The sequence below is a fragment of the Phyllostomus hastatus genome, unplaced genomic scaffold, assembly GCF_019186645.2.
Source record: "Phyllostomus hastatus isolate PE091 unplaced genomic scaffold, TTU_PhHast_1.1 phas_scaffold_21, whole genome shotgun sequence".
In the NCBI taxonomy this organism is placed as follows: domain Eukaryota; kingdom Metazoa; phylum Chordata; class Mammalia; order Chiroptera; family Phyllostomidae; genus Phyllostomus; species Phyllostomus hastatus.
In genome coordinates, this window is record NW_025334017.1 from 48,938,305 (window position 1) to 48,951,297 (window position 12,993).

A 12,993-nucleotide genomic window follows, 5' to 3' on the forward strand; every position below is an offset into this window, starting at 1 on the left:
CACGGAGTGGCCGGTAAACCAGGAAGGATGGTGCAGCGCTGACCCCAGAGCAGATATCCCCCCCAAACCCACCGTGACCCCTCCTGAGCCCCCCCCCGACCGGGGCCACGTGGGCACTGCAGCCCAGCAAGGTGAGGCGGTGCTATGGGGAGCAGGCCGCTGGTGCTCTTCCGCCACGGGGCTGTGGGGCCCTCAGGGTGGCGGTCAGGGACCCGAGAGCCCACTCTGCTGCAGGCGGCCAGGCCTCGGCTGCTCCTGTGTGGTGGGGAGGCTGCAGGTGCGCCGGGGCGGGGGGCCAGGACAGAGGGAGGCGGCGCCTGTGCGGCTGCCATCAGGGCTCCGGGACGAGACGTCGCCCCTCTCAGCACCACGACAAGCCGCGCTGACCTCCTGGTACGACCGGCACCAGCGGAAGAGCCCACTTGTGACAGACGGGGAGACCCGGGAGACTCCCCTGGGCCAGCGGCAGCATAACGGGGGAACCAGCATTAGCCGGGCGAGACAGACAGTGCTTGGAATGTGGTGGAGGAGAACCAGACGGCACTTAAGTGCAGCCGGCGCGGAGGAAGACGTCCCAAAGGCCCCGCCCCTCAGAGCCGGGGCTCCCGAGGTAACGTTTACTGAAACCGCGGCTCCCATCCACCCGCCCGCCCCCCACCACAGCTGGGTTTCTGTCCATCACGGCCGCACCTGCGCACTCGCCCTGTTTGGTGTTGGGGGTGGCGAGGCTGCTGTCCACGGGAAGCTCCAAGGCACGGAGTGGGCGGGCGCAGGGACTGAGCCCACGGGGAGACCCAGCAAGCGCCGGAGAGACGTCTGTTAGACCCTCCGGACGGGCGCCCCGCCCACACACATGCCGTGGGGGCTCTCGGTCGCCGGGTCCCGGTACCCTCCGGCACGTCTCCGCGGAACATGGCGCACCCACGACCACGGTGCTCCACCTCCCCACTTCTAACCCACCGTGTGGCGTCTCGCACACCCCACGCCGCCCCTTCCAGCAGGGGCTCCTGCCACCTGCGCAGGCGGCTCGCCTCTGCCAGGCGCTCTCAGCGGCCTGTCTCCGACAGCTTCGCCGACGCCACCCGGAAGAAGCCCTGGCGCGGGGACTTCTGCCAGGCCCAGAGGTGAAAAATGGTATCCTGGCGGGGAGATAAGGCTCACCTTGTGCATGCCACTTGACCCAGAAGTTCTATTTATAACAACAGTTACACACACACCTAGCCAGCGGCAACGCTGGTTGCCGCAGCAGTTTCTAATGCCAGAAAGTAAAACAAAATAGAAATAGCCTGAATGTTCTACATCAGGGGACGGGCTTAAATATGACGGGGTCACCGTGCAAAGGGATATTCTATTGTAAACTAATGTCACAGAAAGATATGCATGTTGTAAGAGGAAGCAAAAAGAAGTTATAGGTGTCTAAAATATCTCATCATGCCATGACTGGTGTGGCTCAGTGGGTCGGGCATCACCTGCAAGCTCCAAGGTCGCCGGTTCGATACCCGGTCAGGGCACACGCCTGGGTTGCGGGCCAGGTCCTCGGCTGGGGGCGCACGAGAGGCAACTGACTGATATTTCTGTGGCACATGGATGCTTCTCTCCCTCTCTTTCTCCCTCCCTTCCCCGCTCTCTAAAAATAAATAAATAAAGTCTTTAAAGAAAAAAAGATTTTGTTTCTTGGAGTGGGTGCTACTGTTTCTGGGAGTAGAAAATACCTAAAAGCCTGGAGCGGGCTTTGAAGCTGGGCACTGAACAGAGGCTGGAGCATTCTGCGGAACATGAAGAGCCTCGAGGCCTCAGCAGACCGTTGGCAGAACTCGGGTTTCGGTGGTTTAGCTGTTGCTTAGAAGGAAACGAGGAGCGCACCGCCGGGCCCGGGGGAAAGGCGGCCTTTGTTAAATGGGGCGGAAGACGTGGCGGAAGATGTGGCGGAACCGGGTGGAAAGCAGAGCTTGTCCGTGAGGAACCTGGAGACTTCCAGGACAGTGCGCGGGGCGTCACGGGTGTCCCCTGCCGGCCCACAGTGGAGTGCGGGAGGCCAGGCGTGCACGGCGGAGCCAGAACGGGACTGGCGCTGAGATGTAGGAGGCGTGGCCTGTCCAGACCGCGGAGGACGCCGCCGCGCGGACTCGCCGGTAGGAAAGCACGCTCCGCGCCGAGGGCCGAGGGTGGGACCGGGCGGCCTTCAGCGGAACAGGTGCAGCTCCGACACCGAGAGACAGACAGGGCTCACCCAGGAGAGACCTGCGAGCACCCTCCTGTAACGGCGAGGGTCCTGCGACACGCCTGGGAGACCCAGGGGGTGGACGAGGGTGCTGTGTCGGCAGAGACACTGCCAGCTGGGACGGACGAGCACAGAGACAGGTGAAAGGAAGGAAGGCTGCGGGAACTCTGGCGCCCTATGGGCCGGAGGCGGGGCGATGGAGCTACTCGGCTTCACAGGGGTGCTACTTTTAAGGGTTTTTTAAAAAGATTTTATTTATTTACTTTTAGAGAGAGGGGAAGGGAGGGGAAAAGAGAAGGAGAGAAACATCGATGTGTGGTTGCCTCTCACGCGTCCCCTGCTGGGGACCTGGCCCGCAACCCAGGCGTGTGGCCCGACTGGGAATCGAACCAGCGACCTCTCTGCTCGCAGGCCGGAGCTCAGTCCACTGAGCCGCACCTCCAGGGCAGCACGGCTGCTCCTCTCCAGGAGACAGGAGAAGCGCCTGTAGGGGCAGAGCCTCAGGCGCAGCGGGCGGGGCTGTGGGCGCAGAGGGGCCAGTGGAGCCATGGAGGAGACAGACAGCGTGCCACCACCTCCGGGCCCCAGGCAGGGAGAGCACCGCCGGCGAACGGTACCCACGCCTCGCTTCAGCCTGGCTTAGACAGCTTCGGTCAGACCCGGGGCTTCTGAGCTGACAGGACTCCGTGGAGACTCTGGAGGGGGCAGTGCTGGGGTGGGGTGATGCATGTGCCCAGAACTGACAGAACTGCAGGGGACCGGAGGGCGGACTGCGGTGGGCTGAACGGTGCCCCCCAGATACACATCCACCTCTGAACTCCTGAACGTGCCCTTATTTGGGAAAAGGTTGTTGCGGTTGTAATTAAGCTAAGAATCTTGAGATTCTGGATGACTCAGAGGAGATGCTAAACCCAGCAGCACCTATCCTTACAGGAGACAGACGGGAAGACACGGGGGAGAGGCCACGTGACCACGGACGCAGAGCGCAGAGAGGTGCGGCCATGCCCCGAGGAATGCCGGAGGCACCGGGCTGGTCAGGCAGGAAAGGAGTCTGCCCTGGAGCCTCTGAGGGGCACAGCCCCGCCGACACCTTGACTGTGGACTTGTGGCCTCCAGACTGTGAGAGTAAACCTCTGTCGTTGCAGGCCACCACAACTGGGGCCATCTGCTGCAGCGACCCCAGGAACGTGGTGCAGGGGGCACTTTTCCGGGCCGTTTGCGCTGTGCAAACACCATGGGTTCCTACGTAACAGTAACAGTGCAGCCATTGTGTCTTGTGCTTGTTTTACGAGCTGCCCATGTAGCCATTGGTTTATTCAGAAAAGAGAAAAAAAAGATGCATTTCAAAAGTGCAACAGCCCTGACTGGTGTGGCTCAGTGGATTGAGCACCAGCCTGCAAACCAAAGGGTCACTGGTTCGATTCCCACTCAGGGCACAGGCCTGGGTTGAGGGCTGGGTCCCCAGTAGGGGGCGAGTGACAGGCGACCACACATTGCTGTTTCTCTCCCTCTCTTTCTCCCTCCCACCCCCTCTGTCTAAAACATAAATAAATAAAATATATTTTTAAAAAGTGCAACATACATATTCATTTGACAAACAGAAAGAACAGAATGAAGATCATAAAAAGCCACATGCTCAGAGACAGATGCTGGAGACGCCACTTTCTGGCTTTCTGCCAGCTGCCCCCTGACCCCACCCCCCCTCCACCCCGCACCCTGTGGTCCCGAACTTCCAACACCCGGCCGTGCCCCTGCCCCGCTGTCCCAGGCACGGGTGCTGCTCCAGCCCATCTGCCCCACCGGCGCTCCCCAGGCCTCCCAGGCTCCAGACCAGCCACCCCACACGCCCTCCTAGGGCCTTCCTTCCCTGTGGCGCTGGCCCTGGATCTGCCCACGCCCTGGGGACCAGAGTGCGCAGCCAGCGTTTCTGTCCTCTTTCCTTGTCCCAGACCCCTTTGCCTCAGGGCAGCAGTAGAGCTTCCTGCCAAGAGCTGGCCAACCAGCCGGGGATGACCCTTCTGCAGCTAAACCTCGACCCAAGCCCCCCCAGGAGAGGAAGGGTGAAGGGGAGTGGCCCTGCCAGCTAGCATCCCGTCTTCCAAGTGGGCACTGTCCTCCCCTCGCCTGAGAACACTTCCCGACTCCGCCTCCACCCAGCCCACCGCCACCCACCAGGCACCAGCCCTGCACCTCCCTGCCCACTGCGGGCCTGCCTCTGGGCACTGGCCTCGGCGCCAGACCGTGGTGGGTCGGGTCCCCCACTGGCACCTTCCCTCCCTGGCCTCCCCGAGTCCCTGCTCAGGGCCCCTGGACCCTGGCCCCTGCTCCCAGCTCCTCTCAGGCCTTGCCATGCAAAAGACAGAAGCTGGACCCCTACTTCGTGCCATGCGTAACTATTCATTTAAAATGGATCAAAGGCCTAAAGGGAGGAGTTAAAACTATGGAAATCTTTTTTTAAAGGTTTTATTTATTTTTAGAGAGAGGGGAAGGGAGGGAGAAAGAGAAGGAGAGACACATCAATGTGTGGTTGCCTTTCACACGGCCCCCAATGGGGACCTGGCCAGCATCCCAGGCATGTGCCCTGACTGGGAATTGAACCAGTGACCCTTTGGTTTGCAGCCCATGCTCAATCTGCTGAGCTACACCAGCCAGGGCAAAACTATGGAAAACTTGAAAGAAAAAAAAAAACATGGGCATAAATCTTCACGGCTTTTGGAACAGCCAATAACACCAAAAGCACAAGCAGCCAAGAAAAAAATGGAAAAACTGGGCCCATCACAATGACAAACTTCTGTGCTTCAAAGGACACCATCAAGAAAGTGAAAAGAGCCCTAGCTGGTGTGGCTCAGTGGATTGAGTGCCAGCCTGCGAACCAAGGGTTGCTGGTTCAATTCCCAGTCAGGGCACATTCCTGGGTTGCAGGCCAGGTCCCCAGGTGGGGAGCATGGGAAAGGCAACCACACATTGATGTTTCTCTCCCTCTCTTTCACCCTCCCTTCCCCTCTGTCTAAAAGTAAAATAAATAAAATCTTTAAAAAAAAAAGAAAAGAAAGTGAAAAGACAACCCACAGAATCCGAGGAAATTTTTGCCAGTCACCTATCTGATCAGGGACTTGTATCAAGAACACACAAAGAACACTTACAACTTCATCATAGAAAGATAAAAACCAAATTTTAAAATGGACAAAGGGCCCTGAAGAGTGTGGCTCAGCGGGCTGGGCGTCGTCCCACAGACGGGAAGGTGGCCAGAGGATCTGGACGAAGGTTTCCCCAAAGAGGACACGCGACGGCCCACGCGCACGTGAGCACGGGCCCCGCAGACCGGGCGTCAGGAGGCGCAACAGCTCGCCGGCACAAGAGCCCACTTCACACCCACTAGACTGGACGTCCGCACTCACCGAGGCAGATAACGGCTACAAGAGTGGGTGGCGGCTGGGGGAACGCCGGATGGTGCGGCGCTGGGAGAACCACCTGGCCATTCGCCAAGAGTTAAACATAGACTGACCGCAGGGCCTAGCAATTCCACTCCGCGGTGTCTGCCCGAGGGAGATGAAGACGTGTGTGCGTCCCCACTAAAGCTGGGCACCGTGCTCGCAGCGCCCTGTCCGGAACAGCCAGGAGGTGGAAGCAACCCGGATGTCCGCCGGGCGGTCTGTGAAGTGTACGGCCTCATCGCCTCCCCAAAACCAAGGGCCAGCCTTCCTTTATTGCTGAAACACGCTCCCCATCACCCGGCCTACTGGAAAAATGGCGCCACCCGAGTGGCTGGACACCGGGTTGCTACAACCTTCAATCTGTAAAAAACGCACCAGCGGCAAATCACGGTGAAGCGCCCGTATCTTCAGTGTCCAGCCTGGGCACACCCACGGGGGCTGGAGGAGATGGGCATGTGCCGAGGGCCAGGGGATGTCCACGTCCCGGAACTGTGGTAACGGGGCCACAAGTCTATCAATACTCGAAAAACCACTGAACTCCCTCTCTCTCTCCCTCTCTCTCTCCCTCTCTCTCCCTCTCTCTCTCCCTCTCTCTCTCCCTCTCTCTCTCCCTCTCTCTCTCTCACACACACACACAGTCACACACGTCACCCCAGCCAATGAGAGTGGGGGCCAGAGTTGTGACTTAAACCGTTTTTCTTCAGACACTTCCATGGTGCTTGTTCTTTGTGTTTTGAGCACATTTTACTTTTGACAGTAAACACAGACCACAAGCCCTCTCCAAAGAGCCCCCGTTGCCTGGCAGCCTCTGCTCCTGCCAGCGGAGCTCCGGCCGCCAGAGACGACGATCGGTGCCATCACCCACTCACCCATGCGAGCACCCTGCAAATGCTGGCTGAGGGCCTGGGGCCCGTGCCAGGGGCACAGATAACGGAGCTCAAAGTCCGGGACAGGAGAGCGCAGGACCTGCAAGGAGGGTACCAGGCACCGTGGCCCGGGGCCTGACGGGGAGCTGGCGCAGCCCCTCCAGCGAGTTTGAAGACCGGCACGCTGCCCCCAGCACACGGACAGGACACTCGTCCTGGCCTCTCTCCAACCTCGCTTCTGCAGCCCCGCCCTCCAATCTGATCTGTACTGACTCTGTTGTCACACTGCTCCCAGCCCTGAGGGGACAACCTTGAACTCTCTCTCGCACTGCCCAGGCCTTCCTTGCTGGCCCCGCCCTCTGCGGCCTAGGCTGTGCCTCAAGCCCTGACCCCACGGACAGGCGTCCGGCCCGGTGCACACAGCACCACTTGAGGGGCTGGGAGGCTCCTTCTTCGCCAGACACCCTTCCCACACTCACCTGCTCACCTCAAACCCTCCCCCGCTCTAGCACACCTGAGCCCGGCCTGGCCAGGCTCTGGTTGATGATCTAGGAGTTAGGACACCCCTTGCAGCTGAGCTGGCTGGCCACACACCCCGGTGGCCTCAGCCCCACAGGAATCTGCCCTGCAGAAAAGGCAAGGAGGGTGGGGAGGGGCTGTGGCCAGCAGGAAACCAAGAATGTTCTGGAAGGATCAGTGACCACCCGGAGACAACTGGGGATTTTCGGGGGGGAAAGCCAGGGGTGATGACGTGTCCAGGGTGGGGCGTGGGGTGGGGGGAGGTCACTGAGGTGACAGACTAAGAGGCTGGACTTCGGAAGGGAAGCCCGGAAGCTGAATCTGGTGAGTGAGAGCAGGGGAGGGTGGGGCTGGGGGGGGACCGCCAGTGAGGGTCAGAGGCCAGGAGGCAGAATGCAGAGCCCTCATGCGCCCAGTGAAGGACCGAGAGGGGGCACACAGGGCCGGGCAGGGGATCCTGAGGGCGCAGCCAGCCTGGGAAAGGGGCTCCTCCACACCCCCAGCCCCGAGCAGCCACTAGCTGGCTGACATCCGGGGCAGCCTGGCCCCTCCAGGGACAGGACGGGCCAGGCTCTCAGGCCTCCAGGAGGTCCAAGGGGCTCACAGCAGTCGGCCACGCGGCCCACAGCCTGGCCCCCTCTAGCCCCCTCTGGGCCACTCCTGGGCCTTGGCCACGGCCCGGCCATGGCCGCAGGCAGCAGCCCAGCCCCTCGCCCACTCCCGTGGCTCAGGTCAGAAGGCGAGGAGACCGAGGGGTGCCTGGTGCGCCCCAGAAGTTCCCCTCCTCCTGACGGCCCAGGGAGCCGCCAGAACCTGCTCTCCTGCTTGGGGAGTCTCAGCTGCCCTGGGGGCCAGGGCCACGGGGGGGGGGGGGGCGCACCGTGATGCTGGCGAGCCCACTGCGGGCAGGCGGAACAGGCGAGAGCCACCCACCAAGCCCAGGACGTGGACATGGGCCAGGGTGCCCCAATGTGTCCAACACAACCCTGGCGACCAGGAAAGTGGGGGTCAGCGGTCAGGGCAGGCTCTGTCCACACGAGGCGCTGTGCCCGGACCGGAACCAGGTCCCAGAGCGGAGCGCTGTGCTGGCTGTTCGGTGCCCCCGGCCCCCAGAGTCCTGTCCTGAGGTTTGTCAGGACAGCTGTGGCCCAGAGGGGCAGCTGCTTCCCTGCCCTGCGCCTGCCCAGGGGCGGCCTTCCCCCCTACGGGCGCCGTGGTCAGACGCAGAGCCGCTGTCCCAGGGGCGGCTCTACCTGGCCCAGGTGAACGGGTCACAGAGGTAAACAGCTGGCCACCACGCTGTCAAGGAGAAGCTCCCAGCACACTCACACCGCTCAGGACCCAGCGAAAGCTGTTTGTGAAGGGGGGGGGGGGGCGCGGCAGAGATGAGCCCTGGGCCCAGCACAGCTGCCCCCGAGGTCAGTGGGTGCACAGGGTTCCACAGGCCCCAGGCAAGGCCCCAGCAGGACGGCTCTCCCTGAGCTGCCCTTGGGGACAGGGCCAGGAAAAGCAGCCGTGTGGAGCTGGAACCTGCTCCGGTCGGCTCTGCCCAGGGCCCACTGCGACCCTCGCCACTGCTCACTCCCAGGCTGGAACGCCCCTGGGGGGGTGGGAAGCCGGGGCTGCGTGCAGGCCCACTCAGAGCTGTGAGGGTATGGGCGGGCGCGGAGGGGGGGGGGGCGTGGAGCAGCAGAAGGATCTGCCAGAAGCCACAGAGCGGCTTCCTCTGGAGAGGAAGAGGGGGCTGCCCAGACGTCCCCAGCCCACAGCTGCCACCCAGGGGACAGAGAAGGAATGCAATGGGGGTCCCTGCCAAGGAAGGGCTGCAGCCTAGGCGCCGGCCACTTTGGGAGGTGAGGAGAGGCCACAACTATGCGACCCACTGCCAAGCTGCCAAGTGGTGGCAGCCGCCCCTGCCCCATGTGGGAGGCACCCAGCTGAGGGGCAGGGAACAGCTTAGCCTTGACCCACGTGTCTGCTGAGCATAGACTCTGGACGCTGGACACTGGCCGGGAGGCGCCCCTGCCGCTGCGCGGCCCACCCCACCTACCGGCGCTGCGCGATGTCCTATTAAGGACATACCAGCGGGGTCTGCGCCGAGAGAGCGCCCGCCGGCCTCTTCCCTAGGCGCCGAGACCGCGGGGACAAGCGAGGCGGGCGGGGGACTGCGCTCCGCCTGGGCCGCGATGGGGACAGCCACTGCGGACACGGTGTCACAGACCAGGCTGTCAGGCTGGAGGACCTGCCAGGGCCGGTGGCGCCGTACCTTTGTACCTCTCCCGCACCTCCTCGTAGGCCTGGATGAAATCCTGCTCGTCAGGTGGCGGGCCAAGCGGCAGCAGGGCGGCCATGCCGGCGGGCGCGGGACGCGGCGGGGCGCTGCGGCGGGGAGGGAGCCTCTCTCTAGCCCCGGGCAGCCACTCTGTCCCTGCGGCCGCGAGCGCCACTTAAAGGAGCCGCCCCCGCCCCGCCCCGCACCCAGGATGCCCCACGGGAGGGGCGGGGCGGGGCCGGGGCTGGCTGGCCTTGGGGAGCTTCGGCCGCACGTCCCGGCGCGTCCTGGAGTGGGCTCGGCTGGAGCGGGCTCCGCGGGTCGCGCGTCTGTGTTCCACCGCGCACGCCAGCGAGCGCACTCCACGTCCCTCCCCCGACCGGGTCGCGGGCCGCCAACAGCCTGAGTTCTTCGCGTCTGGCTCCCAGCTCCGCAGCAGCCCCCTCCCTCGCCAACCCCGACCTCTCCGGGGACCCAGTCGGATCCAGCGACCTCACCTGGCCGCCCCCGGGCGCGCCCCTCCCTCCTCCCTAGAATGCTTCCCTTGCAGCCTGGGAGCCAGAGTTAGTATTATCAACACAAAAAGGACTCTTAAGACAAAAAGGAAAAAGTTTATGCACTATAACGGGACTGAAATAGGGACTTTTCAGGAACAATAAAATGGCACAAATAAAAGCCATTCTTTAGGGAGACTAAATGGTAATGGAAAAATATAATAAAGATTATATAAAAAACAACAAAACAAAACAAAACAAAAGAAAAGCCATTCTTTTGGACCCGTCAAACTGGAAGGACCCTTCTCTGGGCACTGGCAAATGTCCTTCTGCCTAGAACGCCCCCCCCCCCCCCGCGGCCACCCCCCCCCCATTCCTCTCTGACCTTCTGCGCCGCATACCCGTGGCCAGGGCCCCTCTTCCAGGGGTCAGTACCAGGAAAGCCGGCAGGCTGGCACAAAGGCTCTGCTGTGGGCCCGAGCAGCCCAGCCCAGAGCCCACTGCGGGGCAGGGTGACCAGGAGGAAGGCCAGGGCTCGGAAGGACATTCCTGTTGCTTCCATGCGGAGAAATGGCCGCTTTTAAAATCCACATGTGATGGGGGGGGGGGGTCCTGGGAAGGGCCCCGCCCACGCGGCCCCAGGGGTGGGGATGGGTGGCAAGCCTTCACCCCGTCCTGCTGTCCTGCTCCTCTGAGTTTCCCCCCACCAAGTCCGGCACTGCCCACAGCACGTCCTTGCTCCGCAGCCGGCTGGCCGGCTGGCCTCTCCCCGCAGGCCTCAGGCGACCCCCCCCCCCCCCGGCCTCCGGCCTCCACAGGGGCCGGTCTGCCCTCCAGGCACCTCGCCTTCGTCCAGTCCTAGTGGTGGTGGGGTCAGCATTCAGCCTGGGCACAAAAACCCTCAATGGGATGCTCCCTTGCCCGGCACATCCTGGGGTGGCATCCAGCCCTAGGTCACCGGCTTCCCAAAGGGACAGGCTGCTGTCCACCTGCCAGCCCTGCACTGTTGGAGGCCTCTCCCCGGCCTTCCCCACCCTACTCCCCAGAAAGGCAACTGCTGGAGAGCGAGACTCTGGCGCAGGGAGGGGCCAGGGCTCTCGCCAACCGGGTGGGCCCTCCTGAGCTGCTCCTAGGTGCTTCCCCCGCACCCATGGTGGCAGCCAAGACCAGGGGGCCTGGAAGGCAGCTCTGCCCCAGGAGCCCAAGACAGTACCACCATGGCATTTGGGCACTGGGCCCTTTCCTGAGGCCCGGGCCAGTGCCACCACAGCAAGCGCTAACGCAGGCCTCAGGCAGCAGGCAGAGTGGGGCCAGCAGGTGGCGCTGTGCCGCCTGCCCTCAGCCAGGACGGGCAGAGGCCCTCTCTGACCCGCAGAGGTCTCACCTCTCCTCCCAGTCCTACACCTGCCCGGCGCACGCAGCAGCAGCTGGGTCCACCCGCTCCTGACTGCAAAGTGAAAGACAATGCCCTTCCGCATTACCTGCAATTCGGATGACTGCCCGCTCAGCAGGGTCCAAGACGCCGCCATTGCCCCCAGAGCCGCTTCCACTCCTCCGGCTCCGCTGCGTCTTCCCCAGGTTCCAGGGCAGCGTGTCCCCGGGGCTGGGCGAGCTGCTGCCTCCGCCGGAGCTGTCCTCAGCCGCCGCCCGCACCTCCTGGTCCTCACCCGACATGGCTTCCTGGGGAGGGAGCAGGAGGGGGTCACGTCTCTGGGGGGCTGCACACTGGCCCGTCACCTTCTTAACCTAGACGTTGGCCCCACCCACCCACCCTATCAGCTGAACACTGATGCCCACCCACCTCCTGAGTTCCACCTCATGCACCTACTGGCCACCCACCCTCTGCACCCAGACGCGGACGACCCTCCCCCCCCACCCAAGCTGGCCTCACCCTCTCCAGACCATCCCTCAGACACCACACAGTGACCCCCCCCCAAGCACTGACCCCACTCACCCCAGTCTATCACTGGGACATTGACTACCCCCCCATTGTTGCCCCTCCCTTCTCTTAGTCACCCAAACACTGAGCCCTCTGTGCTGTCACCCATGGGCTCACTCCATCAGAGCACACAGACCCCACCCTCCACCCCCAGCACCCCAAACCTGGACCCTGTCTCCTCTAGTCCTCTGATCATCCCTGACCGCTGCCCCTCCCCTCCAGGACCCTAAGCCCATCCCCCGGACCATGGCGCTGTACCTCCAACCTATCTCAGCCTCTAGGACTCCCAGGGCCCAGCCCCAGCCCCGCGCAGTCCCACCGTGGTCTCCGCAGTGCACGCCTATAAATAGCCGGAGCCGCAGTGCCGTGGGCCGCACCAGCCCGCTGCGGCAAGGCTGGGAGCCCGGGCCGCCGCTCCAGCAGCCCACTCTGAGTGCGCACACACACGCACCGCCGGCGCCGCCAGAGCGCACGCACACCCACTCGTGCACACTCCTCAGCTACCCATCCCCAAGAGCGCTGGCGTGCGGGAGGTGAATGGAGCTCTGTCCCGGCGGGGGTGGGGTGCCGTGGGGGCACAATGTGGGCTCTGTGCCTCGGCCCTCAAGCTAAGGGCTGGGAAGGAGACAGGGGGCACCGACCTGGGGGCCACTCCGCCCCGCCTTCCACAGCCTCCTCCACCCCCTTTGCTTCAGCCCCCCGCCCGGCGCCCTGCGGCCAGCCGATCCTCCCCAACGATCTTTCCTGCCCACACCCCGGGCACCGCCCGACCAGTTCCGCAGTCTCCGGCCCTCAGAGGTGGTGTCCTCCGGAGGCAGGACGGGCCGCGACGCAGCCCCTCGTTACTGAACGCCTGCGGACGGATAGCTCCCAGCCCACCCCGAAGCACCCGCACACCGCGCGCCTCTCCATCCCGCCCCAGTCATACGTGCCTGGTGGCTCAGCTCGGCTAGGCTCGGCCGCCGCAGCCAGACTGCTTGCACCCGGAGAACCGCGGAGGCGACGCAGGCGGGGCGAACCCGGAGCCCCGCCCCGGCTCCAAACCGAGCGCCGCCCGTAGGATCCGGGCGCCCGAGTGCGTGAGGGCCAGGGGCTCACGGAAGCGGCGGGGCTGGAGCACTAGTGTGGCTCCACCTCAGCGCTCCCACCGCGCACCCCCCCTATCGCCAGCCCCGCCCCGCCCCCTCCCGGCGCGTTCAGGGCGGGTCGGTCGGCAAGGAGACTTTGTTGGGGGCGCGTGCTTGACAC

General features: G+C 63.6%; 1 protein-coding gene across 4 annotated transcripts in view; it reads right to left on the reverse strand.

Moving 5' to 3' along the window:
* PLEC (plectin) overlaps window positions 1–12,817 on the reverse strand; it is a 52,910-nt gene extending 40,093 nt beyond the window's left edge. For 2 of the 4 annotated variants that reach the window (XM_045860783.1, XM_045860782.1), the window contains exons 1-2: window positions 12,678–12,817; window positions 11,288–11,486 (exon numbers count right to left, since the gene is read on the reverse strand). In XM_045860783.1, coding sequence (XP_045716739.1) covers window positions 11,288–11,480 — 193 coding nt within the window. In that variant the 5' untranslated portion in view covers window positions 11,481–11,486; window positions 12,678–12,817. Of the gene's footprint in view, window positions 1–9,306; window positions 9,468–11,287; window positions 11,487–12,677 lie in introns of those variants that run through there. The other 2 variants (XM_045860792.1, XM_045860791.1) reach the window with 1 other exon arrangement.
* Between the last annotated feature and the right edge of the window lie 176 nt (window positions 12,818–12,993).